The sequence below is a fragment of the Nannospalax galili genome, unplaced genomic scaffold (genome assembly GCF_000622305.1).
Source record: "Nannospalax galili isolate Female #2095 unplaced genomic scaffold, S.galili_v1.0 scaffold879, whole genome shotgun sequence".
Classification (NCBI taxonomy): domain Eukaryota; kingdom Metazoa; phylum Chordata; class Mammalia; order Rodentia; family Spalacidae; genus Nannospalax; species Nannospalax galili.
Genome location: NW_008346261.1, coordinates 4298942 through 4324240, shown reverse-complemented (window position 1 = coordinate 4324240; position 25299 = coordinate 4298942). Strand labels below are relative to the sequence as shown.

The 25299-nt window shown below is 46.4% G+C and overlaps 1 protein-coding gene across 4 annotated transcripts in view; it reads left to right on the top strand.

Annotated features, from left to right (window-relative positions):
* Positions 1-25299, top strand: part of Msi2 (musashi RNA binding protein 2) — a 383451-nt gene that overhangs the window by 243783 nt on the left and 114369 nt on the right. For all 4 annotated transcript variants that reach the window (XM_008842718.2, XM_029568072.1, XM_017800505.1 and 1 more), the window contains exon 7: positions 4589-4637. In XM_008842718.2, the coding sequence (XP_008840940.1) occupies positions 4589-4637 (49 nt within the window). The remainder of the gene's footprint in view (positions 1-4588; positions 4638-25299) is intronic.

Here is a 25299-nt window from a genome sequence, read left to right as displayed (position 1 = left end):
CTCCCTGTAGCCCCAGCTGTCCTGGAACTCACTATATAGACCAGGCTGGCCTTGAACTCACAGAGATCCGCCTGCCTCTGCCTCCAGAGTGCTGGGATTAAAGGTGTGCGCCACCATGCCCGGCCTCAAGGTGTTCTTTTAAATTTTTAGTTCACTATTATTTATTTATTTTTAGGAATAGGGATCATGCATGTGTTATCTCTTGCCATAAGAATGTTGTATAACAAATTCTAGAACTTTAGTGGCACACAGTAGCTGTTTATGTCACAGGTCTAGAGTACACTGGATGTGAATCTACTGATCTTGTTTTAGGAGTGACTAGCTATCATCCAGTGTATGCTGGTCTCAGCTGGAGCAAATAGGGCCTACCCCACAGTTCTCATCCTTCTGCAGACTAGCCCAGGCATGCCTTTCCCCTGGTGATGGCTGAGGTCCAAGAGAGAGCAGTTGGACCCATGCAAAGCCTCTCCAGGCCAGGCTCCAAATAGGTATACTCTTCTCTCTGCCTCATCTTATTGGCCACTATATTCCAGGTCCCAGTTCAAAGGGATGGGGAGATAGACTCCTCTTCTTTGGGGAGAAAAACTATAAAATTTCAGAATGTAGAGGTCATTAATGTGATCTGTTTACCATAGAGTTGTGGGATCTGTAGATTAGCAAGAGTTTATCTGTTTTAAGGAAAGTTTGTATCAGCAGACTAGCCCAGGCATGCCTTTCCCATGGTGATGACTGGATTTTTTTCTGCATTGGTATGAGTTAGCTTGGTTGCCACTAAATAGTTCCTCTCCTTGCCCATCTTTTCCATCATGGGTCCTACTGCTAGTTAGACTATCAGTAGTCAAGAGAAGAAGAATGAGGAGAGGGGGCTGTTGCCATCCTGCAGAGGGCCATCTATCTAGGAGAAAAGTTATGTTGTATGTGTTGAATACAAGTGTTTGTTAGAGGAAGAAGCAATCTCTGGCCAGAGTCTTTAACCTTTGCCCTAGTTTCTCATGCTCTACAATAGGGCAGGGAAAGAGGCCACATGCCAGCAGCAGTCACTACAGGACCTGGAAGTGTAATAAGACACATACTGGGGTGCCCCAAGTGTAATAAGAAGACACATACTGGCTGGGGTGCCCCATACTGTGGGCTGATGGCCTCTGGGAGACTCTCATATATGTAATGACCCCAGAGATTAGCAGCATAGCCCCCTCCACCTCCATCAGCTCACAACATGTGAACTGTGCTATATGTGTAGCATGACCTGACCTTCCACTGCCAGTAATACACATGGAGACTTTCCAGGGTCAGGAAGGAGGCTGGGGTGTCCTCTTCCCAACTGACAATTACAGCTAAAAAGTTCCATGACCTTGCATTTTCTTTCATAAAGGTTAAGTCACTCAGGATGACAGGGCTCCATGCGTAAACCCACCTTGGGTCTTTACTAGACACATCTCATGATTGAAATAAGCTTCTCTCACAAACAGACCAGGTATGGGACAAAACCACCTGAGATTCAGACATCTCCTGTCCTTCTTTCCTCTTCTCTCTCCCTCAGGGTATTCATAAGACTATTAGGCCTGTAGGTACCCACCTCTGGTACAAGGGAATCTGTAAAGTGGCAAAGAGGTTGTTGATACAAGGTTAAAGCCAGTGTCTCGTAAGGTGCAGGCTATATCCCTCCAGGAGTATTTTACATAGTTAATGGTATCTTCTTTCCAAGGTCAGAAAAATGACTGCACCCCCTACATCTACCAGATCCCCACTCCCAACGTTTGTGGTGTTCTGTGACTGCACCACCAACTCCTCCAACCCCAGTTTCAGGTGTGTGCATGCGCACAGGAGCCCCTGGGACACGGAGACAGAGAGAGGCCGAGCTTGCTACCAGTTACCTCAGCTGTGCCCCTCATTTCTCCTTGACGGAGACTCACACAAGCCTCTTCTGTTTGATTTGCCTAGAACCGTGAGAAACAGGCCCGTATGTGAGGCTGCAGTTTTCATTCTATTCAGCCTTTGTGCATTCAAATTCTCCTAGTTTCAGCCGTTGCTGTTCTGCCAGATTTCCGTTGCACTGATGGCTTCTATGAATTAATAAGTGTTTGCAACCTCTGAAAAGTTTTCTTCCCCACCCAGCCCCCCCGCCCCCCAGCACAGGGGACTTATCCATATTGATTTTTTTTTAGGCTTCCTCTTTCGTCTCCAGCTACTTCTTAGATGTTGTATTTTGTAAAGTGTTAATAGAATTTTTCTTGCACCCTGACACTTTATCTATTCAGGAGGTCTTTACAAGTCCCATTGTACAACTGGACTGCAGAGGAAAGAGCTCTGTTCTTTACAACAATGCTTGCCCCCAAAACGCACACAGATCCTCCCCCACGCTCACCAGGGTGGAGACTGGAGGCTACAGAAGAAAGCCCCACAACTTAGCAAGGAGACCCAGGGAGCCAATTACACACTGCTGAAAGAGGGTTTTGGGGAAAAAAAAATTTTTTTTAATTCAAAATATTTATTTCCTATGGGGATCTGAGTTTCAGTACCAAAACATGGCCAACACAAAAGGGAGGCTGTTTTCTTTACTGTTAGGCATTTTCACTTCCAAATCAGAGTTTGACAAACATCTCAGAAAATGTGGAGATGGGTTCAGAGAAGCAGATGTCACATTTACCTGCACCCCCAGCAGGCCTTTCTCCCACCCATGCTCACACCCCCGGCATCTGAATTCTTACCGAGTCCCAGGGTCTGAGTCTAAGATGCCATATGCTGGGGTGTGACTACTCTGGGTACAAACACACCAGTTGATCTTATGGTGGTTTTGCTTGAGTGGTGCATGGGAGGTGTGTTTGGCCTCAGCAGGTTCCTGGGGGCAAGGGGGGACTCTTGAAGCCCACCAGGCATGGGGACCAGGAGGAGCCTTGAGGAAGAAGCCCTGTTCAAGTGATCTCCAAACTAGCATTATTGCTCTTGCCAGCTGGTACCTGGGAGAGAGGGGGCAGCCCCCTGCTTGAAGAGTCACCAGGCAAGGCCACTCTCCCCCCAGCAACTGACTGCAGTGGGGGCACCAGAAGGGGAATGTCCCAGGAGCCTGTTTGTTCAGCCTCGGTTGCTTAGCAACAAAGGGGGCTCTGGCTCCAGAATGGATTTTTAGGCTGATCGGGTGGGTCCCTTCTAGACTGATTTGTCTACCTCTCCAATCTTGCCTGGACTTTGTCCTTCACACTATTGTACATGATCACAGCTAGAAAAATAGACTGGATTTGTCCAGAGGCACCATTTCAAGCCATTCCACTGCTTTGCCCTATGTCCGCTCCTCAGTTGGAGCTTGCTTTCTGGGAGGAGTGAGGAATGAATAACCTGGGATTCCTCTTCTCCACTGACTTAGCCCAGCAACCTCCTAGGCTCACTTGTGAGCCTTTGAGCACAAATCAAGTGCTCATCCTCCCAAGCCATATATACATACCCAAAGTGCTCTGAGGGCATAGCCCTCTGGCTAACAGTTTGTGTAACCACACAGGTTGGGTTGTATTTCTGCTGCCAGTGTCAGAACAGGTGGTTCACCTGGGCAGACCAGGTTTTCTCTGTAGTGAATAGCTGCTTAGGGCAAACAGCTGCAGAAAATTGTGCTTTGTGGACTAAAGGATTGAATCTCCAAGTACGAAGAATGGATTCTGACGCCCAACCTGGTTCTTGAGATCTGTGTGGGAATAGAGTATGGATCGTGAAATCTTATTGCTAGATATGTCGAAGAGCGGCAGGAGGCGGGGGAAGAGACAGAAGCTGTCTTGGAAACTTCTCTGATGAGTTTAAAAGGTATCCGTGTACCAGTGTGCCAAGGCTGCTATAACAAAGCACCACAGGCAGGAGAGTTTCAACACCAGAAATCTGTTTTTCTTGTGTTTGTTTATTCTGGAAGCTAGAAGTCTAAGATTGAGGTGAGGCAGAGTTGGTTTCTTCTGAGGTCTGTGGTCTCTCCACCCTGTGTGTGTTTATGTCCAGATCTCCTCTTATGAGGACAACACTCTTATTATAGGATTAGGGACCATCTTAATGATCTCATGTTAATTACTGCCCAAGATCTAGTCTTGGACTAGATGATGGCTCAGTGCTTAAGAGCACATATTATTGCAGAGGACCAGAGTTCAGTTCCTTGCACCCATGTCAGGTGGCTCACAACTGTTCTTAACCACTGCACCATTTCTCCAGCCCCTGAATTTGTTTGTTTTTATACAAACACTAAAGAAAAATACACCATATGTTAACTAAGGTTTATGTCAAGTAGAGTTGTTGGTTTTTTTCCTTTTTTATATTTGCAAGACTCCTTTTAAAAATATTTTTATTTTATGTGTATGTTGTATTGCCTGCATGTGTATAAGTGCACCCAGGTCATGCAGTGCCCATGGAGGTCAGAAGAGGGCATCGGGTCCCCTGGAACTGGAGTTATAGACAGTTGTTAGGGGACATGTGGGTGCTGGGATTCAAACCTGGGTCCTGTGCAAGAGCAGTCACTCTCAACTGCTGAGCCATCTCTCCAGCCCCACAGTCTACATTTGTAATGTTTTGTGTGTTTTATGAAAATTTCTAAAGCAGCCTCTATTCTGTTTGTTTTCAGGTGGAAGATGCGATGCTGATGTTTGATAAAACCACCAACAGGCACAGAGGTAAGATGGCCCCAGCATAAGAAAATCACCTCTTATTCCCTGTTGGCCTCCGTCACTTTTCACCTCCGATCCCATTGACAAAACATACAGAGAAGATGCAGAATCCAGCAGGTGGAAATAGCCATCTTTCGAAATCAGATCCCCAGTTGTGCAAACTGCCTTTCCGTTTTGGCTTTGGAGCACCAGCTGACTTGCACAGCCACGCCCGGCATACTCACTCAGATATACCTTTCTGACCTTGGCTTTCTTAGTCCCTTGCCAACCTCAGCACTCAGTGATCCTAGTGAAAATTACTCATAGTAATATTCAGTTCAGTTTTCAATTTTCTTTGAAGGTAGTGGGGTTTAGAAGCAGACTGTCAGCCTAAGGAATGAGCTAGAGAGGAAAGACCCTGTCTCGGGTCTGTTCACTGAGTACGATTACAGACTTTGAAATGCCCTGTGGTACCTCGGGATGCTTCAGGGACATCTGTATTTATTTTTATTCTCTCCTGTGCTCCTCCTTTCCAACCCATGTTACAGAAAATGGGTCTAAACCTGGGGTCCACAAACTTGGAAATGATTTGTACAGTAGTGTCTGAGCTTTGCTTTCAAGCTGATTCCTGTGTTGAACAGATTGTCATAGAGCTCTCGGACCATCACCTGCAACAGAATACGTTAAAATTTTTGCTTTGAATAGGAGAACGGAGGAATCGAGAAATCCTCCTTGAGGTTATGACTTAGCGCTCCATTCCCCTGTTCTCTGGAAGTGCCAGGTTTCCGGGGTTCCTATTAACAGGGTGTTAATGAGCAGCACTTCCGAGGAGGGGTGGCAGGAAAGGGTGCGGGTATTCTCCAGGGAGGGAGCCCTGAGTGAGCCCAGTGAGCTGTTTCCTTGCCACTTGGATTGCATTTAGATGTTTCTCCTGTTGTTTACATTCCTGCTGTCACCTGTGATTAGAAGCAGTTACCCAGCACTGACTGTACCTCTTTCCTGTTTGGAGAAGGCAGCTCAGTGAAGAGGAGGGAATGAACGGGGGAGGTGTCGGTTGACAGGGTTGGCAAAAGACGAGTATTCCTGGTAATCCAGCTTTCTACAGCGTCCTCAAAATGGGAATGTAAAGTTGGATGGACTAGGGTAGCATCGACTTTTGGAGGGAAGATGTGGATGGGGTAGAGGATGAGTAGGAGAAAAGCAAGAGAAAAGAATGCAGTGCTGTCCCCTCCCCAGTACCCTGGAGAGAGAGTGGGGAAGAAAGTTCACGCATGATGTACAATTTGAGATTATTTTCTGTTATTGTCTATATAGTCTGTGTGGTGTTACAGATTCCCAAGTTCTGAGGCAGGCATGGTGGTGCAGGCCTGTGGTCTCCTCTACTCAGCATGCTGAGATGAAAGGATTGTTTGAGCCCATGAGTTTGAGGTTAGCCTGGGTAACAAAAAGAAACATTGTGTTTTTATAAAAAGGGGGAGAGTAGAGAGGCTTGAGAGATGTAGCAGTGTTGAAGAGTACTTGCTGCTATTTCAGAGGGACCTGAGTTCGGTTCCTAACCCCTACCACAGGCAACGCACAACTTCCTGTAACTCCAGCTCCAGGAGAGGTACTGAGGTCCTCTTCTGACCTCCACAGGCACCTAACTACATGCACATGCTTATACACATAAATAAAAACATGAAGCATGAAAGTATGACTTCCTTGTGCCACTTCTAATTTGACCTTCATAAGCTGCCTCCCCTCTCCTCATGGTCCCCAGTGTACTTTGGGCAGATGGAAGCTTTTGCCCATACACATTTTCCAGCCCCTCAGAACAGCCCAGGAGGAGTTCCTCTTGGGCTGAGTGCTGACACCTTGGTAGTGCATGAACTTAGAACATTTAGGGAAGGGAGAACATTTTTTATTTTTTATTTTTTTATTTTATGTATATTTGTGTATTGCCTGCACGTAGGTAATAAGTGCACCCATGTCATGCAGTGCTCTCAGAGGTCAGAAGAGGCTGTCGGATCCCCTGGGACTGGAGTTATGGACAGTTGTTAGCCTCAGCACCCTGCCTCTCTTATCTCTTGAGGGGAAAGGGCTGTGGTGGAAAAGGCTGAGGGACTCCTCCCTCCCCACACTACTTCAGGCTCTCATCTTTAAGAGACTGTACCTGGCCACGTGTTGTCACAGCAGAGTTGGGCAGTCCCTCAAGCCCCTCACCTAGCTCTGTTGGGCAGCCTGGGCTGTGCTTGATCCTCAGCCCCAAGTGTGTGGGCCTCTACTGTTGTGCTCTGGAGCCATGACAGTTGCTACTTGGGGAAGCCTGAGAGGACAAACTTGGCCTTCTGAGGCCCATGGGCCAGGCTCAGGGCCACTCACGTAACACAGAAGTCAAGGTGGTTTTCACTCTTGCCTCTGTCCCCCACCCCACCCCACCTCCGGTAACCCTCACCTGTCCCTGCTCCCTGTAGTCTCTGTAGGGGAAAAGATGGCCCCAAGGTATATCTACATGGCAGTGGGCTTCTCTTGCCCACAGAAGCACGAGCCTGCCCTGACCAGCACCATGGGAGAGAATCCAGGGGATGGAGGTTTAGGCTCTGTCTCCCAGTGAGCAGAGCCATGCATTGTAGGATCCCATCTCCTACCTAGATAGAGAATGGTCATCCTTTCTTCAGCTGCTCCCTAGGGAGTATCTGGGATTATCTTTCCACCACAACAAGCATTTGAGCATCTCAGTTTCTTTCTCTAAAAATATGGGAAGTGGGATTGAGGAGCTGCAGCATCTGAATGTGTCTGGCCTTTAGTTTTTTAACCATAGGATGTCCAAGATGAATGCCTTTAATTTAAAAAACAAAATTTCCAACTAGGAGAGGAATGAGAGCAGTTGCTGTAGGTGAGGTCCCTGGAAAGCAGCTTTGTCTGCTTATTAGGAAGAGTTCTTGACTGAAGGTGGCTGGAGGGAAAAGCCAACCTATGATGACATCAGAAATGAGGAGGGCCATCCCTGACACAGGTGGAGTGAGGGATTATCTCAGTGTCCACAGGATCCATCAGTGGATACAGTCATCCAGGAAGCTGGTGTGACCTGGGCTTCCTTTTGCTAGGAAAATTTGAGAGGGCCCTACCCTGGGATATCTCAGGGTATTCCCAACAGCAGGGGAGGATAACTTCATTCCTGAAGAGTATGTGGGTATCCCCTTTCTGCAACCACCTGAACTTCTGCTGTCAGAGATTCATGGCTATCTAAACAGGCTGTTTACCATCTTGGCAAAAACAGCCAACACTTTCCAAACACTGGGCATCCCCATGCTAAGGCCAGCACAGGGGCCTGGACATGGCAGATCGCCACAAGTGAGCTGAGCTGCTCAGTCAGAGATACACGCAAGTGGCAGCAGAGCCTGAGGGACCTGCAGCTCAAACTCCTGGACACTGCAGGCCTGGTGCTGGGCACTTAGGCAGACAGGAGAATCAGTGAGGGACTGGAACCTTCCTCATGCTTTCCCCATGAGTTTTGCCCACTCCATGGAATGGAATGACTGATGGTAGCTGGGAGCCTTTCTTTGCTTTTCCCATCACATCACTTTACCCCAGTCTCTCTCCCTAAAGGGAGAGAGAATAGTGTCTGTCCAATTTTCTCAGTCATTTCATTTGCTCTCTAAAACTTGTTAGAGGTAGCCTGCAAAATATTGGGCAGATCATCAAAGAATTTAATCACTGAGGGTGAGTTTGTTGCTTTATCCTTGCAACTCATAGATACTATCTTGAACTCAGCATTAGGTATTGATCCCAGGTGGGGCTGGAAGGGGCACCTGAGAGAGAAGTGAGGTGGGAGGTGCTGTCCTTCTCATTTGCTCTTGCTGGCAGGAGGCTCAGAAGCAAGAGGAAGGGAAGAACAGCTCAGCTGTCTCTTGCTGTTTCCATAGCTCAGCGCAGTTGAGAATGTGAAGTGTGGGTATGTGGGCTGCTGAAGTAGATTGTATACTCACCTCTTTCTGAGGGAACAGGACCCCCAGCGTGAGAATCACTCCAGGGGAACCTCAGCTGACCCTCCTTATGACCTTGGGGCCCCAGGCTCCTGAACTCTGCACTGCTGGGTCCCTCCAGGGGAGAGCTGAACAGTTGGGGGCCTGGTGGGAAATGAGTGGGGTGTCTCTGAAGCTGGGAGGTTTGGCTGGAGAGGGACTAGTTTCTGGCCCTGGCCATCCCTGTGGCTGCCATTACCCAGCAGGCCTGTTTGCTGTGGAACACTGCCAGAGGCAAAGGAACAGGATACACTGAGAGCAAAATAGAGATTAGTGTGATGGATGACTTCTCCCCACAGCTAGCAGTCACTTATTAAGTGCAATGCTAATGACTTTGGAGAGAAACAGCAGCTCCAGACAGCCGTTGCCCCACCAAAAGGCTCTCCCATGACCCCAACCACACCAGGTCCTTAGAGAGCGAGGTCTTTTCCCTAGGTGGCCAGACCTTATAGCTGGAGAGACACAGGGTCGCAGATCCAGAGGCGAGGACTTACAACAGGCTTACCTTAAGGCTGCTGGCCCCAGACCTTGGCTTCTCTCACCAAACTTGCTCATTCTCCATCCCGAAAGCACTTGGCCTACGTTTAAGGCTCTAATTTGCGTAAGCAGTTTATTTATTTAAAATGGTGCCAGTAAGATGTAACTGAAGCTGTGATAGAAGATAATGCTTTTCTAAGGAGAAAAAAACAGTCCTTAATGTCTTGAATACCTGCCAGACACTCACTTTTGAAATTGACCCCTGAAGCCCAAATTGGCTCTTTTATGTATGCTATATAAAGATGATCAAGAATGGTACTATAATTATTTGTTTATTGATGCCTATTTGTCAAAAAACAGAGAGGCATGTGAAAAGAGGTTTCACAGAGACATAAATTATTTTAAAAATTTTTAGCCTAGCATGATGTGTCTATGTCTACAGTCCCCATGCTCAGGAGGCTGAAATAGGAAGATTGTGAATTCAGGGCTAGCCTGGAACACATAACATAGACCCTACCTCAAAATAAATAAAAACAAAAGCATTGCTTCATTCATGTGGGATGCCAATATAATAATGCTGTAAGCTTTTTTTTTTTTTCCTTATAAGATTCTGGAATTGATTTTATCTACCTGAGGGAAAAGGTTGGGGTTTACACCCTATAACTGTGACTTTGCAAGAGTTGATCTTCCAGAAGGGTGTTTGAGGGGCTAGATAGCTAGCTCAGCAGCTAAGAGCACTGGTTGCTCTTGCAGAGGACCTGGGTTCAGTTCCCAGCACCTACATGGGTGGCTAACAGTGGATCACAACTCCAGTTTCAGGGGATCCAGTGCCCCTCTTCTGACCTCCATGGGAGTTACATGACGCGTGCAGGCAATACACTCATATACATAAAATAAATAAGAAAGGTATTTGAGGCCATGTGTGGTGGTACACACCTTTAATCCCAGCACTTGAGAGGCAGAGATCTCTGTGGGGCCACCCTGGTCTACACAGTGAGTTCAGGCCAGCCAGGTCTACACAGTGAGACCCTGTCATAAAAAGGAAGGAAGGAGAAGGGGGAGAGAGGAAGGGAGGAAAAGAGGGAGGGCAGGAGGGAGAGAGGGAGGGAAAGTTTTTTGACAAAGAGGCAATGTCCAGGTGAGTAAAATGAGTGATCACTCAACTGGCTGTGACATTTATTATAACATGACAAGATTCATACCAGCATCCACCTATGGCATCTGGAACAAGATCTGCTGCCCATTGACCCTACTAAAATTATAGGTATAGTATTTTCCCACATCTCTAAAACTTTTTTATTGTGTCTTTGTGAATCATTGTATACATGTGTATGGGCATGCATGCCACAGTTTGCATGTTAAGGTCAGGAAACAACTTTGTGGTTCTCTCCATCTCTATATAGGATCTGGGGATCAAACTCCGGTCATCAGGCCTGAGTGGCAGTCAGCTGTACTCTCTGAGCCACCCTACCGGTCCATTTTTTCCCACATTCTTCAATTCTATCCCAAGTTTGAGATGTGTTAACAGGTTTATTGAAAACCTGCAAACTAATGGCTGATCGTTATTGGTATTGATGCTGATTCTGCAACTGAGTTGGAGTCCAGTTGACATGAAAGCAGTTACCTGTCACAGACCATCTGTGGGTAATGGCCTGGCCCTCACAAAGCTTTTATTCTAGTCTACAGTGTGATGCAGCCCCAAATTGGGCAAGTACAGGATCCTGATGGGATTAGATGAGAATCCTGCTCACATCCCAGAGTGGACCATTTGGCAGTGTGGGCAGCTGTTCAAGAAAGACGTTACCAAACCAAGAATCTAGAAAAGAACCAACAGAGTGGAGCAGAAACTCATGCTTTTGAGTGTCAGAAGACACTCAATCGGTCGAGTTGCCTACGACCTTGAAGTGGGGCAAACTTCGCTTGGAATGAGGGTGAATTGTTAAGTTTAAGAGAGGCAGTAAATGAACCCCACTTTTCTCTGCTAGATTCTCAGAACCCATGTTCTGTGCTCACAGCTGAGCATGTTCTGATCCTGAGGCTATAGGAAGGAGTGTTGTGCTATGTACCCCCCACCCCGATGAGGGACCTATGGGTCTCTGTAACCTGAGTTGGTGTTTACGCCCCACCTAGGCCCACAACCTTGTAGCAATGAGGGCAGAGGGGTAAAGCACCACAGCCCCCACCCCCACTCCAGATCCCTCATTTAAGACCAGGCCCAGCTGTCTGCACATCTTATTTTCTTGTTAAATAAACACCATTAGCTTTCCGGAGAAATTGGTGCAAACATGACCTCGCAAATAACCAATTAATAGGTCAGGGTTGAAAGGGAATGTGAATTTGAAAACATGTAGAGGAGACCATTAAGAGATTCCGGTAGATGTCCCAGCCCCAACAACATCGATCTGAGACCTTAATTTTATTTCTGACAGGAAAGCAAGGAGCACAGTGGAATCCCCCGCCCCCCAACCCCCGAGCTAACTCAATTCCAGAAGCACCCACTCTGGCGCTGTCTCTTGAGATAATAATCAACACGGTTTCTGTTCACCTGCTCTGCTTTGTAGACGCAGAGTAGGACAGAGCTGTCCACTCCCTAGCAACAGGGTTAGGGGGTCCAGGGCCAGTGAGACCTGCAGAGCCAGGGGCAGTCAGCTTCCTGGGGGAGCTGTGTTTTCTTTAACCCAAGGCGAAATCATCAAATTCTTCCTAGGGCATAAAAGCTCTGGCTCCAAAAGGGTACTGAGTTAATGGGCCTTCCTGCCTCCCCTGGCTGGGGCCCTCGGAAGCAGAAATGGAGTGGGCACAGGGTCAGAGTTTCATTGACCCAGAAGTGGGTTTTTATGGACAGTCACAATGAGGCTTTTGTTGGGTCCTATTCTCACAGAGGCCGAAGCTGTGACTCTCAGGACATGTTTGAAGAGCTAGGGAAGGGCAGAGTACAGAGACCCCAAGAGAATGGAGCCCTTAGGTTGGTGACTTGATTAAAAGTACTCCCTTTCTTGGGGGCCCCTTACACTGCTGGGGGTCGGGCCAAGGGTCAAGGGAAACTGGGGGGCTGCTGCTTGCCTATGGACTTGAGGCTCCAACAGGGATCCCCAGGGGTCATGCAGCACTGGACCTGAACTGTTGGTGGAGGCTTATGTGCCTATCCACCTGTACCTCTAAGAACACCAGCCATACAAGTAGCCCAAGCCTCAGAGCCAGCCACATGGGGTGATCTCAGGCAAGTGGCTGACGGGCTTTGAGCACTGCTTGGCTTTCTTTGTAGAACTGGGGTTCTGATTTGTGGGTTATTTTTTGGACTCTACTTGGAGAGTGCCCACAGCAGATGGGTAGGGTTTAGTACTAGCCTGTGTTATCCTCTCCCCCAAGGAAAAGGCATGAGTTTCATTTCCTTAGGCAAAGAAAGGTTTATATATGAATTTTGGGGTCCCTAGTGTTTAAAATGTTTTGTAGATGCTTTTGCCTCTCATCTGCACACAACACCTGCATGGGTATAGAATTGTCCTGGAAAGTACTGGAATGTCAAAGTGGTTAAGATAAGTACCTGGCCTTAGAATCTAAGCTCTGTGACTTAATTGCTTTGTGATCTTAGGCTAGTTACTACCCTCTCTGTGACATAGATAACTTGTCTGTCAGGAAGATTATACTGGGTTAGCCTGAGGTTTACATCCTTTGATAAGTATAAAAAGCCCAGAACTCCACTTTGGCTACTGAACAGCCCCATATGTCTTATGCCTATATACGTATTCTTGCTGCAGATATGCTTAAAAAGGGCTGCCTACTTTTGAGAAAGGCAATTAAGTGTCCAGGTAAGGGGCAGACGGACACTTGTTAGTTGTGTTATCATTTACCCTTTGAATTTTTGTATGCTGTTCATTCAGCACCTAGTCAGGCATTTCACTTTTAAAATCTGTTCTGGCCAGTATAGTGATCTGTCAACATTTAAAAGAATTTTCCAAAAAAAACCCCAGCCCCCCAACTGCTGTCACTACTGCCTGTTCTCCTCTGTGTAAATATTTTGAAAGTTAGTTTCAATTACCTGGATCAGACATTGTATGGAGGGAGGGATGAGGGCTCCTGCCCCCTACCCCCACCCCCACTCCAGATACTGCACAGCAGCCAGACTTGATCATAACCCTCTCTCTCAGCCATTCCATAAGCAGAGTTCCACAAACAGAGCTAGATGGACCTGGGGGTTTTCTTAGTAGCATCTGCTCTTCCCAGACAGCAGGTTATTATTTCGAATGGTGGCCTGACCCAAGTCTGAAGAGAGATCTGTTTGCTTCATTTCATTTAAGACCAGAGGGGAGAGAGACCAGAACAGGGAGGAGCTCCATCCCAGAGTAATGAGTGCTTTGTAGTTAAGGTGAAAAACTTAGAAGCATTTTCTTCCCCAGGTTACAGTTTGTAAGTGTGAGGATCTTGCACAGTATGGCAGAACCTGTTTCCTCCTTGTTTTTAGCTTCAGAGTCCAGGAAGTACCCAGTTAATGATGCTGGGGAACAGTCCAGATGTTGTGACAAAGAGGTTAGTGCTCGTACTGGAGTCACAGTGCCAGGTTCAAGTTCTAATCAGTTCTGTGGCCATGGACAAGTTAATGATTTTTTCTGAGCCTCAGTTTTCTCATCTATTAAATGGGTTACTGATATTAACTTACGGATTTATGAGGTATAAGTGACATCCATGAGAAGCATTTGATACTTAGGGGACTATCTGTAATATTTGCATCACGCTCATCTCGCTGTTAGTTGGTATTTTTTTATACTTTTAAAAAAATTATGTGTATGTACTTGTGTGGGAGTATGTGTACGAGAGTATAGGTGCTCTCGGAGGTCATAGAGGGTGTCAGATCCCCTGGAGCTAGAATTAGAGGTGGTTGTGAACCACCCCAACGTGGGTGCTGGGAATTGAATCCAGGTCCTGTGCAAGAACAGTATGTGCTCTTATCTGCTGAGCTGTGTCTTACTGCCCAACAGTGGCATGCACTATGAAGTTTTTCACAGTGAAAGATACTACGGGTTGAGTTGGGTTCTCCAGAAGGAAATACTGGAGTCCTAGCCCTCACACTTCATAAAGTGATCATATTTGGAAATAGACCTGGGTCTTTAGAGACATAACCAAGTTAAGGTGATGGCTTTTTGGAGTAGGTTGAGCCAATGTAACCAGCATCCCTGTTAGGAGAGACCCACGAAGGGAGACACATGAGGAAAAGCCAGTGGGTCTCAGAGGCAGCAGATGGACTGTGGCCACTGAAAGCCAAGGAGTGCTGGAGCACCTGGAAACCACCTGCCCACGTCCTCATGTCCGACTTCTAGCTTCTAGTACCAGTATAGAATTAACTAATGTTGCTCTCAGCACCCTCCCCCCATCCATGATGCCATTCAAGAAGCCCTAGGAAAATAGCACAGAGGTCAAGCAGTGCTTGCTCCGAGATGTCCCCATGCTTGCTTATGATCTGCTATCCTGATGTCCGTGGATAACTCTCTCCCTCTGAGCACAATCATTCATGCACCTCTCCAGGTGCTCTGCATAAACTGGGCATTGTGGCACATGCCTGTAATTCTAGCACTTGTAATTATAGCCAGGAGAAAATAAAAGTTCAGAGTTATCCTCAGTTACATTGTGAGTTGAGGCCCTGGAGGGAGAGGGAGAGGGAGAGAAGGAGGAAAGAAAGGAAGGAAGGAAAGAATAAACAAATTCTATTTTAGTATATTTAGTAAGTTTCTTAAACAGACATAAATTAGAAAGAAAGACCTTTTATGTCACTGAGAACACCGAGTCCAGTTAGCTAAGATCCCCAAATTAACTTTGGACTGTTAAAGGTGGTAAGGGGGGTATATGGGAGGTTAGAGAAACACTTGCAAAAGTCTAGAGTTTAATTTTAATTTAGAGGCCTCCAGGGCTCAGTGATTTCTTTAGAAGCCAGGGAGTAAGAAGTATGATTAGGAGCTGTCAGGATCCCCAGCTCTGACAGTACAAGCAAACAAGGAGCAGGAGTTCCAGGTGGTCTTTGCTGCTTGGCTGTTTAGGAAAATAAAGGGCAAGGCAGGGGGAAGACTTGTCAGAAACCAGGAGAGCTGGTGTATCTGACAGCCTGCCTTGGCACCCCAATATGCCTGCCTCCACTGCCACCATGGAAAAAAATAAGAAACCCCAGCAAGACAACAGACACTTCAAAAATAAGAGATTTCAAATGCTGCTGGGAAGACTTCTTGATTTCTTTATGTTGTCCCAGAAACCTTTTTAGGCAGGGGTGTTGGCCAAACCCAATCCTGGAGTGAGTTTTTAAGCTACGTTAATGCCATGGAGAGTTAGAATGGCAACACCTACAGGTCTGTGGTTGTAAGGGCACTGGTGGGTACAGTGGTGCCGGGTGTTGAAGGCCCTGGCACAGATGGGCTTTTGTCACTTCTCAGATATGGTTGGCAAGCCCAGGAGGGTACAAAAAAGACTACCAGAATTTAAAAGTGATCAGAGTTATAGGCCTTTGAGTGCTTCCTACAAATATGAAATTTCTCCCTCTGTTTGCCACCCATCCTGATATCAGGAAATAATTGCAAGAGCCTCTTTGCCTGGACGTGTCCCTGCATCCTAGGCAAAGCCGGTCCTCCACCAGCTCTGCAGCGGACGTGCACAGTGCTGACATCGATTTATTATCTCAGAGGGCTGGGCCAGCTCATGGATGATTCATAGCCCTGCTTTCTACTGCTGCTGGAGGTGACATCATCCATTCTGGGCCCAGAATAGACACAGAAGCAACAGTGGCCCCTGTTCTATGGCTATCTCCGGCCTTGGGCTCCCGCCTACCTCCCACCCAGCTGCTGCTATATGTCGTTCACTAAGTGGGAATTACAAGTGTGGTGGACCTGGGGTACCTACCCATCAGAAATACTGCCTTAGAAGGTCATAAACATGTTCCAGTGCTGTTGTACAGTAAAGCAAAGATGTGACAGTCCCCAAAGTCCATCTTTTCTCTTATACCCTCCACTTGCCATTCAGACTTCACCCTAACCCCAGAGCTGCATAACCCTGTGGCCAGTTTTGATTTCTCCCTGTTAGGACAGGGTTGGTTAGGAAGGCTCGGCTGAGTTAAGTTACCCCAAGTTCAACTTTAGAAACTCCATACAGTGAATGGTGTTTGCTATAGCAGAGGTTTCAACTAGATCAGGGGTCTTCAACCTTACAGTCATTTGAGGGAGTTTTTAAGCCTTATCAACTCCTAGTTCCCACCCCAGGTCAATTACGTGAGGCTTGAAGCTGGAAGCCTGGTGTCTTTTCACCACTGCTGCTGATACTAACATGTGGTTAGTGATGGGAACCTCTGCCTATCTGGTTGATCACCAAAGACCCTTCCAGCTTTAAAACCCACCAAAGCAGAGCTACTAACTGTTGAATGAACCAAGGGCCTATGGTCCAGGGTCGCTTATCCTCAAACCCTACTCCCGCACCTAAGAAAACCAGCAAGCCTAATTGAGAGAAAAAAAGAACATTTCCTGGATATCTGTAGATGTGCTTCTTATGGGTGGCTTGATTAAAACGTCAGCCCTGGGGCTGGAGTTGGTAAGAGTCCCCAGTACCACATAAATTGGGTTCCATGGCTCAGACCTATAATCCCAGCACTGGAAAGGTAGAGGCATGAAGGCCAGAAATTCTAGGTCATCCTCAGCTATGTAATAAATTCAAGGACAGACTGGGATACATGAGAGTCTCATAAAATTTTTTAGGATAAATATAAGCAGGGGGTTGGGGGAATGGCTTGGTAAAGTGCTTGCCACACAAGCATGACGACCTAAGATAGGATCCCTGGCACCTGTGTAAGATGTTGGTTCAGTGATGTGCTTGTATAATTCCAGCCCTGAGGAAGCAGAAAACAGGTGAATCCCTAGAGCTTGCTGGCTAGCCAGCTTCACCAAATCAACAAGATGCAGGTTCAGTGAGAAGAACCTTCTCAGAAAATCTAAGGTGGAGAGCAACTGAGAAAGCCACCAGTCATCGACCTTTGGCCTGCATGTGCATGCACATGTGTACACACACACACGCACGCACGCACGCACGTGCAAAAAGCCAGACCTTGGCTTTTCCCTGGAGCCTGGGGGAAGACTTCCCTGAGCCAGGGGTCTATGCCAGTCTTAGAATGCGCCTGCCCTTCCTTCTCAGGTGGAAGATAGAGCTCTCCAGTTTACTCCCCATTTCCAAGATTTTTGGTCTTGGCATCAGAAGTCTCCTTTTAATTAAATTGATTCATTTGCCCTGGAAAAGGATTTCCTGATTCAGCTAGTACATTTATCTATAAACGATGCTAGAAATACCTGGCAATTTTTCTGACTGACAATAAGGAAACGTAGCCTGAAAATTATAGTTTAATTTCTTCCCTCCCCCATTCTGCCTTCCCTTTAAAAAAAAAAAAGAAAAAAGAAAGAAAGAAAGAAAGAAAGAAAGGAGGGGGGGTTTAAGATTTTACAAAGGAAGCTTTGTATTTTCCCCACAGTGCTAATCTGTTTTACAACAGAGATATATGTACCCACAATTCCTGATAATTTCCCTCTTTATTATTTTTAGAACTGGAGGTTTTAATGGACAGTTGAATCATTCGTTGACAAATAGGATATCCTCTAATTGCATGTTTTTATTTATTGTGAATTTACAGGCAGGTCCCGAGGAGATTGGCAAGCATATAGAAAGATCTAGAATGAGCATCACTGTCACACCTTTATTTTTTGAGAATTCAAAGCTTTGTTGTCACTTTGGGGCAGCAGCTCAGCCCTTGGGGGGAGTGCTTGATGTGTATGTGGCGGGGGGCTGAGATGGCTTGAGGAGTATGTATGCACCTCTGGGTGTCTGTGTAGGTGGGAGGGTAGGAGGCACATCTGAGTTCTATAGAACCCTTGATTATAAACAATACACTGCAATCAAAGATGTTTATCTAAAGTGTCAGATTAGTGAAGTTAGGTACTTTTGCCTGTGTGTGTGTGTGTGTATACAGGTGTGCATGCAGGGGTGCAGGTCCATGTGGAGGCCTGGTGATAACCTCAGGTTGTTGTTCCTTAGATACTACTTTCCTTTCCTTTTTTTTCTTAAAGACAGGGTCTCACTTGCTGAAACTTGCCAAGTACATTAGGCTGGCTGGCCACCCCTGGGATCCTCCTGTCTCTGCTTCCCCAGAACTGGGAATCACAGGCATGAGCCACCATGCCTGGCTTTTTGTTGTTGTTGTTGTTGTTGAGATTTATTTTGTTTTTAGTTTGTGTGTATATGTGTATGTCTATATGTGGGTATGTGCAACGTGTGAGTGCAGGTGCCTGCGGAGTCCAGAACAGAATGTTCCCTGGAGCTGGAGTTACAGCCATGAGCCTCCCAAAGTGGATGCTGGGAAATGAAGTTAGGTCTTCTGCAAGAGCACAAGCTGTCTTAACTGCTGAGCCATCTCTCCAACATGTCTGGCTTTTTATGTGGGTTCTAGGAATCAAAATCAGGTTCTTAGACTTGCAGGGTCAGCACTTGACCAAATGAGCTGTCTCCTTAGCCCTTTTTTGAGACAGGGTCTCATTCTGTAGCTTACCTTGAACTCCTGATCCTCCTGCCTCAGCTTTCCAAGCACTGAGCTTACAGGGATGAGCCATCAGACCCTGTTCTGTCCACATAATATTTTTAATTTGTGGTTCCTTGATTGTGGGACTAACTGAAATTCCATGGAAGACTAGAGACCAGTGTCCTGGCCTCATGGTTAGTGGCATGGCTAGCTTTCCCCAGGTACTGGCTTCCGCAGAGTGGTTCAGTCATTCATGGCATCTACTGGGTTCATCCCCTCAGCTGCTTCTTCTGTAAGGTTCTTTAGCAAAGGGGAGAGTTGGGGGTGGGACTAAGGCATGACCGGTAGCTAGAGAATCTTGCTGCTGCCAGGGCAGTAGCAGCTGGGGAGGGAAGAGGAGAGCAGCTGTGGTGGTGGTATTAGTCATTCCATGAAGAAATTGACTTGATAAATAATAAAGCAGTGATATTAGCAACACACACTTGCAGGTCAGATGACTTTGGTGAAAACCCCCAGTTAAGTGTGTGTAGTGGTTTGACAATATATATGCCTCCTAAAAACATCCTATTTTAAATGGAAATTGGACTGTTCATGCAATTCTTAGCAAATATACCAAGGCCATTACCAAAGGGAGCTTGGAAATCTGAAGGATGATCTTTCTATTTAACTTGGCCTCTCCCCTCCCCTTTTCAGCCCCTGCTTAAACTCACTTTGTTTCTCTGTCCTTGCCTTTTCATTTTGTTAACTGTTTTGATTTGTAAAATACTATGCCTTGCACTACATTCCTTTATGAAGATTTACTGTGCTGTTCTTATCTTTCACCTTAAATCCTTGATAAGAGCATTTTAAAAATGAAATTGCTACCTGACACTATTATAAAATCTTGGCGGGCAGCCAGGGTAGAAACAAGAGCTGGGGAGGAGAAAAACGAGACTTGAGAGGAAGGAAAAGATTTCTACAGGAAGCCAATAGCACTTTTAATTTTTTACTTTTTCCTGAATTCTGGAAGCCTTAAAAAAGTTTTTAAATGATATGTTAATATCGCTTTGTCATGCCCTTTAAGGCTGCATACTGTACCAGGATTGAGCAGTGGGTACATGGAACAGTGAGAGATTGTTTAGGCCAAGGTCACCTACATTTAAGATGAAGCTTGTGCACGTATTTTGCTGTGGGTTGGAACTGGATGAAGTGGATGGATGGGGGGCGGGGGGTGCTGAATGAGTAAATGGGTGGATGGGCAGGTAGATGAAAGGATAAGTCAATGGATGGATGAATGGGACAAATAGGTGGATGGGCAGATAGACAGACGGAGGGATGGACATGTGCATAGCATTTTGACACCTGTCATATCATTTTATCATTTGGAGCATGTGTCCTTCCCATCTCCAGCAATCCCTACTCTTTGCTACCCTGTTCAAAGTTAAATCTCCTTTAGTCAAGAAAGCTATGATGGCCAGCTTGCTAGAAGTTTACAAGTTGGTTTGGTTGTATCATGTGGCCAGTGATCTCCACTTATCAGTGATCTCCATTGATCTGCAGAGGTCATTGGTGATTGGGGGTGGGGCTAGGGATCAGTAAGTAGAACTGTCTGAAGGAACAGGCCCTTTAAACTCTAATAGAGTGATTTAATGAACTCTTATTAATTTCTGTGACTCGAAGACAGCCATTCTCTCCATAATGGAACTCATTAACCCATCTCTGTACTGACTAGTGCTTTTATTATGATGATGATGACTGGAAAACTTCAGTCTGAATGTTGGAATAACAGGTTTCCCAAGTGCCTGGTGGAGAAGCGGGTGTATAATAATGGTTTTCCATGCCAGAAACCGTGGCCACTGGCAGTTCTGGCACAGGCATTATTAGATCTGAGTCTCCTGAAGGGCCAATTTATGACGACCTGCTATTTACAGTCCTAGATGATGGGGGTGGGGTGAAAGAGGCAGCAGAAGGGACCCTCATCATCCCATCATCTTTTCAGGATTAGACAGCTGGGGTGCAGCTCATGGGTGCTGAGGCCACAGCTAGTGGGAGGCCCCTGTGTGGAGCTGGCGATTTCAGAGCGATTAAGCCCAATTTATCACACACCTCATGAAAATATAATCCACGACCAAAATGACTGCTTTTGGAAACTGTCTTGTCTCTTTTTGAGTGGAGACTAGAGACAACCAGACAAGGTTCGGTGATGACGAATAAAGAAACATTACTTTCTGAGCACAATCTTCTGTTACCAGTCACTTTGCAACAGACATTCAATCAAAATGCTAATAGCGACAGCAACAAGGGACCGTGGTTATTGTAATACTAATTGATTGGTTGGAGGGTGGGTTTTGATAAGTGCAGCTGAAGATTTCTGAAATATGGTTCTCTTTAATTACTGGGAAGCTAATAAAAATGAACAAATGATTTAATGATGATTTCCTGGGTAATGGCTTAAAGATTTTGTTAGCATTTAGAATGTGATATGGTGAATATGTACCATGAAGAATAGGGCCCTGGTGGGTGGCCCTTGCTTTTGTCAAAGCTGGGTGTGGAGATGCAAATCCAGATTGCCCTTACTAGACTGTATGGGATAGTGATCAAGGTCTTTCCCAGCTTGTCAGGGATCCTCAGGAAATGGGTGGATTATAGCTTGAGTTGGCAACCATTGGGGATGTAGGCTGCTGTGGCGGTCCAGAGAGGCAGGGGGGCTGGGGATACATATTTGAAGACTACACAAGATATTCCAGTAGACTGGATGGAGGTAGGATTGGCTCTGACTCTAGGTTCTTGGCAGTTGAGGGGATGAGGGTATTGCTGAATAATATGGGGGCTACTGTGGTAGACAGAACAGATTTTAAAAAGAAAACCTGTTGTGTTTGAAATTCCCATTGGAATCCATGTGGTAATGTTTAGTACAGGGCTATACCCAAAAGTATACCAAAAGCCAGGTCTCTGCAGAATTAAAATAGCCCGCCCAGTCCTTTTTGTCCCGGGAAGGGACTATTTCAGGCACACTAGGAGTTCATTGTCTATGTAACAGGGAGGTAAGGTGAGTGCTTTGGTGCTTTAAACATTTCACTTTTTCCAGCACCCAAAGTGCTCTGAGCATTTCTGTTGTTTCATCTCCAGAGTGTTACTGAATTCTCAGAACAGGGAAGAGAAGTCCAGATGTCAAAGCTGCTAACCCTTTGCTCTGTTCATTCACACCCCCTCCAAATGGGTGCAGAGCGGAGGCCAGAGCCCTGGCCACACTTTGCTTCTTCTAGCTTCGAAAGTTTCCAACTTCAGAATCTTAACTGTAAAGAGGGGCCCGTGTGGATCACAGGGGGCAACCTGGGTTAGGGACCGCTATGAAAACTTAGTTGCTTTAATTTTTTTTTTTTTTAAAGAGAGGGAGCAGAAATCAGATTTGTGTAGCCAGGGTGGGAATGGGGGCCTAATTGGGGCGGAGAGGCAGTGCTGGCCTTCCTTTCAATTTGTCAAGCTTTCTTTCAAAAGATCTGCCAAAGAAGAAAGGGTAATTAATAGGCTTGAAGTCATTTCCGATGTGTCAGGATTTCTGCCTTGCTTCCAAGTGATAATGCTTGCCGGCTCCAGGCCTCTAGGGAGCCTTCCGTCTTATTAACTTGTCTGGGAGAAACGGAGAGTGGGGACAGCTTGGGCCAGTGGGTGACGGGAAATAAAGATTTGTGGTGTAGTGAGCTGTAAACACCAGGGCCCAATAAGTTTGTTGTAGGGGCGGGGAGTCGTGGGTGGCAGCGTTGGACGGAAAAGGATGTGCTCAGACTTCTCAGACTTCTCTTCAACAGGAAGCTGGGGCCTCGGTTTCCTGGGTCCAATGGCCATTCCTATCTTCTCGAGGATTCTTCAGGGTAACTCAGGGAAGAAAGGCACTTTAATGAGCTCATGTTGGCCCGCAGCAATTCTTGTGTGTTCTCTTCATTTATCTTCAAAAAAAAAAAAAAAAAAAAAGCCTCCCACTGAATCGCTGTTTGGACTTCACAGTGGTTAATTCTCTCCAGCCCTGGAAGTGGCCTGCCCACGCACAGACCCCCAGCTTACGACTTCTCAAAGACAGAGCTGTTACAGAGCATATATTAAGTGCCTAATTGTGCATGGCTTCATCTAAGACTTCACAGGTTATATGTGCCTGCTTCCTACCCTGGAGGTGTTTGTGGTCTGAGAAAACAAGCTCACCTCTGCTTTTGCAACAAATAGGTTTCCTTGCACAGTGGCAGCTACAGTGTATGCAATTAAGGTCTTGATTGCATGTATAGAGATGGAATTGTAGTTTACCTCCATTTCTGGTAGCTCGTTACCACCTCAGCTTTATTGTAATAGCATCTCTCCTCCTTTCCTCCTCACCTCTAGATCCTCAGCTAGAAAAGCATCTACTTCTAAAAATTCAGCATGGGAAAAATAAAAATTCAACACAGGAATGTGGGGCATGGTAGCACATGCCTTTGATCCCAGCACTTGGGGGTGGGGCCAGAGGCAGGCATCTCTCTATGAGATCAAGGCTAGCCTGGTCTACATAGCAAGTTTCCAGGCCACCTGAGGCTACATGGAGATCCTGTATCAAAAAAGACCAAAAAAAAAAAAAAAAAAAAATTCAGGACTGGTGACTGAAGATAGTCTCAGTGGTTGAGAGTGCTGCTACTCTTGCAGAGGACCCAGGTTCAATCCTCAGCACCCACTCAACAGCCATCCTAAGTCCAGTTCTAGGAGATCCGATGCCCTCTTCTGGGCTCTGTGGACATTACACAACACGAGTAGGTCTACCAACATGCAGGCAAAACACTCATACAGATAAAATTAATTATTTTTTAAAATTCAAACTAGGCATTGTCAGGTACTACTACTGAGAGCATTTGTTTGTTTATTGTTTGTTTGTTTTGGTACATTCTTCAAAATTAACATTGACAGTCTGCCATTCCACTTATCAAATGAGTGAGTGATACTCAGAGAAATTAAGTCACTTGACCAACATCACACAGCCAGTGTGAGGTGGAGACTGGATACAAGGCCAGCAGTTGTGTAGATGGTAATGCCTTGACTCCAGATGGGTTCTTGCATATGTGCTGGGGGGAAGGCCCCTGCAGTCAGCCTGGAGTCTCGCTCATGCAGGAAGACCCTGTAGAGGAAGGCGTGTTCTAACTCAAGGGAGATTCAGGGAAGACCTTGCACTGGCTTTCTCTTCACTGGCCAAGGTCACCCTGGGAGGGCAGGCCACCCTTGTCTCTACCACTCCACCCCCACCCCACCCTGCTTCAACTGGAGAGCATAGCTCTGCTGAGCCGGTTAGAAATCTTACTAGGTTTGGGAGCAAAGCCAGAGCCAGAAATACTTTGTGGGATCTAGGAGTATGGGGGGGTGACGTCTGGCTGGCAGCGGGAGGCAGTGACTGGCAAAGGGCACTGTAGCATCCGGGGGAGTATAAAGTCCCAGCCACCTTCAGGATCCTGCAGATGCAGGTGTGCTTGGTGTATAACCCCTGGGCCTTACCATCTAACTCCTTTTTTACAAATGTACTTGAAGAGTTAGTGTGGAAGCCAGGCATGGTGACGCAAGCCTTTAGTCCTAACAGAGGCAGGTGGGTCTCTGTGAGAAAGAGATCAACCTGGTCTACATAGTGAGCAGGCCAGCTGGGGCTATAGGGAAACCCTGTCTCGCCCCCCCGCACCCCCCCCAAAAAGTTCCTATGGATAACCAGGTCCACAATGCAATACCCGCAGCCCACACACTGCACTTTCGTGTGCTCTAAAACAGCCATTTAGGAGCCTCTAGAGTCATATGAAAGAAACTGATCTCTTCTTTTTAAAATATTTTTCTATGTATGCCTCTTTTTACCTTTTCCAAAAGTAGTTTTTAGCACAAGATTAACTTGGGTGCAAATCCAAAGGAATTTTCCACTCTTTGTTCCCACCCTCCTTCTGCCCCTAAGTTTGAAGACTTGCTGGCCAGTGGTGGAAGTTTTCAGCCCAGGTAGGAGAAGCCACTCAGGACTGCTGCCTTTAGGAGTTCAGAGCAGGGCTGCTGTTTGCAAGGCTGGTGTGCATGTGGATACCTGCACAGCCCTCTGCCTCCTCTTAAATCTTTCTTCTTGCCTGCCTTCCTGCCCTCCTTCCTTTCCTCCCCATTTTGTGGTGTTAGGGATTAAACCCAGGATGTCATACAAGCACCCTACCACTGAGCTACATCCTAGCTCTTTTTTATAATTTTTTTGTTTTGAAACATGATCTCATTAAGTTGCCCAGGCAGACCTTGAATTTGTGATCTTCCTGCCTCAAAGTCCTGAGTAGTTGGTATTGCAGGCCTGTGTCTTTCCTTTTTCTTTCCCTTCTGTTCCTCCTCACCCCACCCTACCCCACCCCCATACACAGGCCTTGAACTCACTGCAGTTCTCCTGACTTAGCCTCCTGAGTACTGGGATTCTAGTACCACTCACCTGGTTCAGGTGCCATTTTCCCATTAAACTAAAAAGTAGGTATTGAAGAAGGAGGGATCTCTAGAAAGATGTCCTTCAAATTTGTTTATTGTGCTGATGAAAGACAAAGAATGATTACAGTTCACACAAATGACCTGCTGATTTTTGGAAAGGATTTTTGTCAGTTTATTCCCTGTGGTATAATGATCATACCCTATGATATAATGACTGCCTTGCGAGGCACTTCTACAATGGAACCTGGAGTTGAGAAGG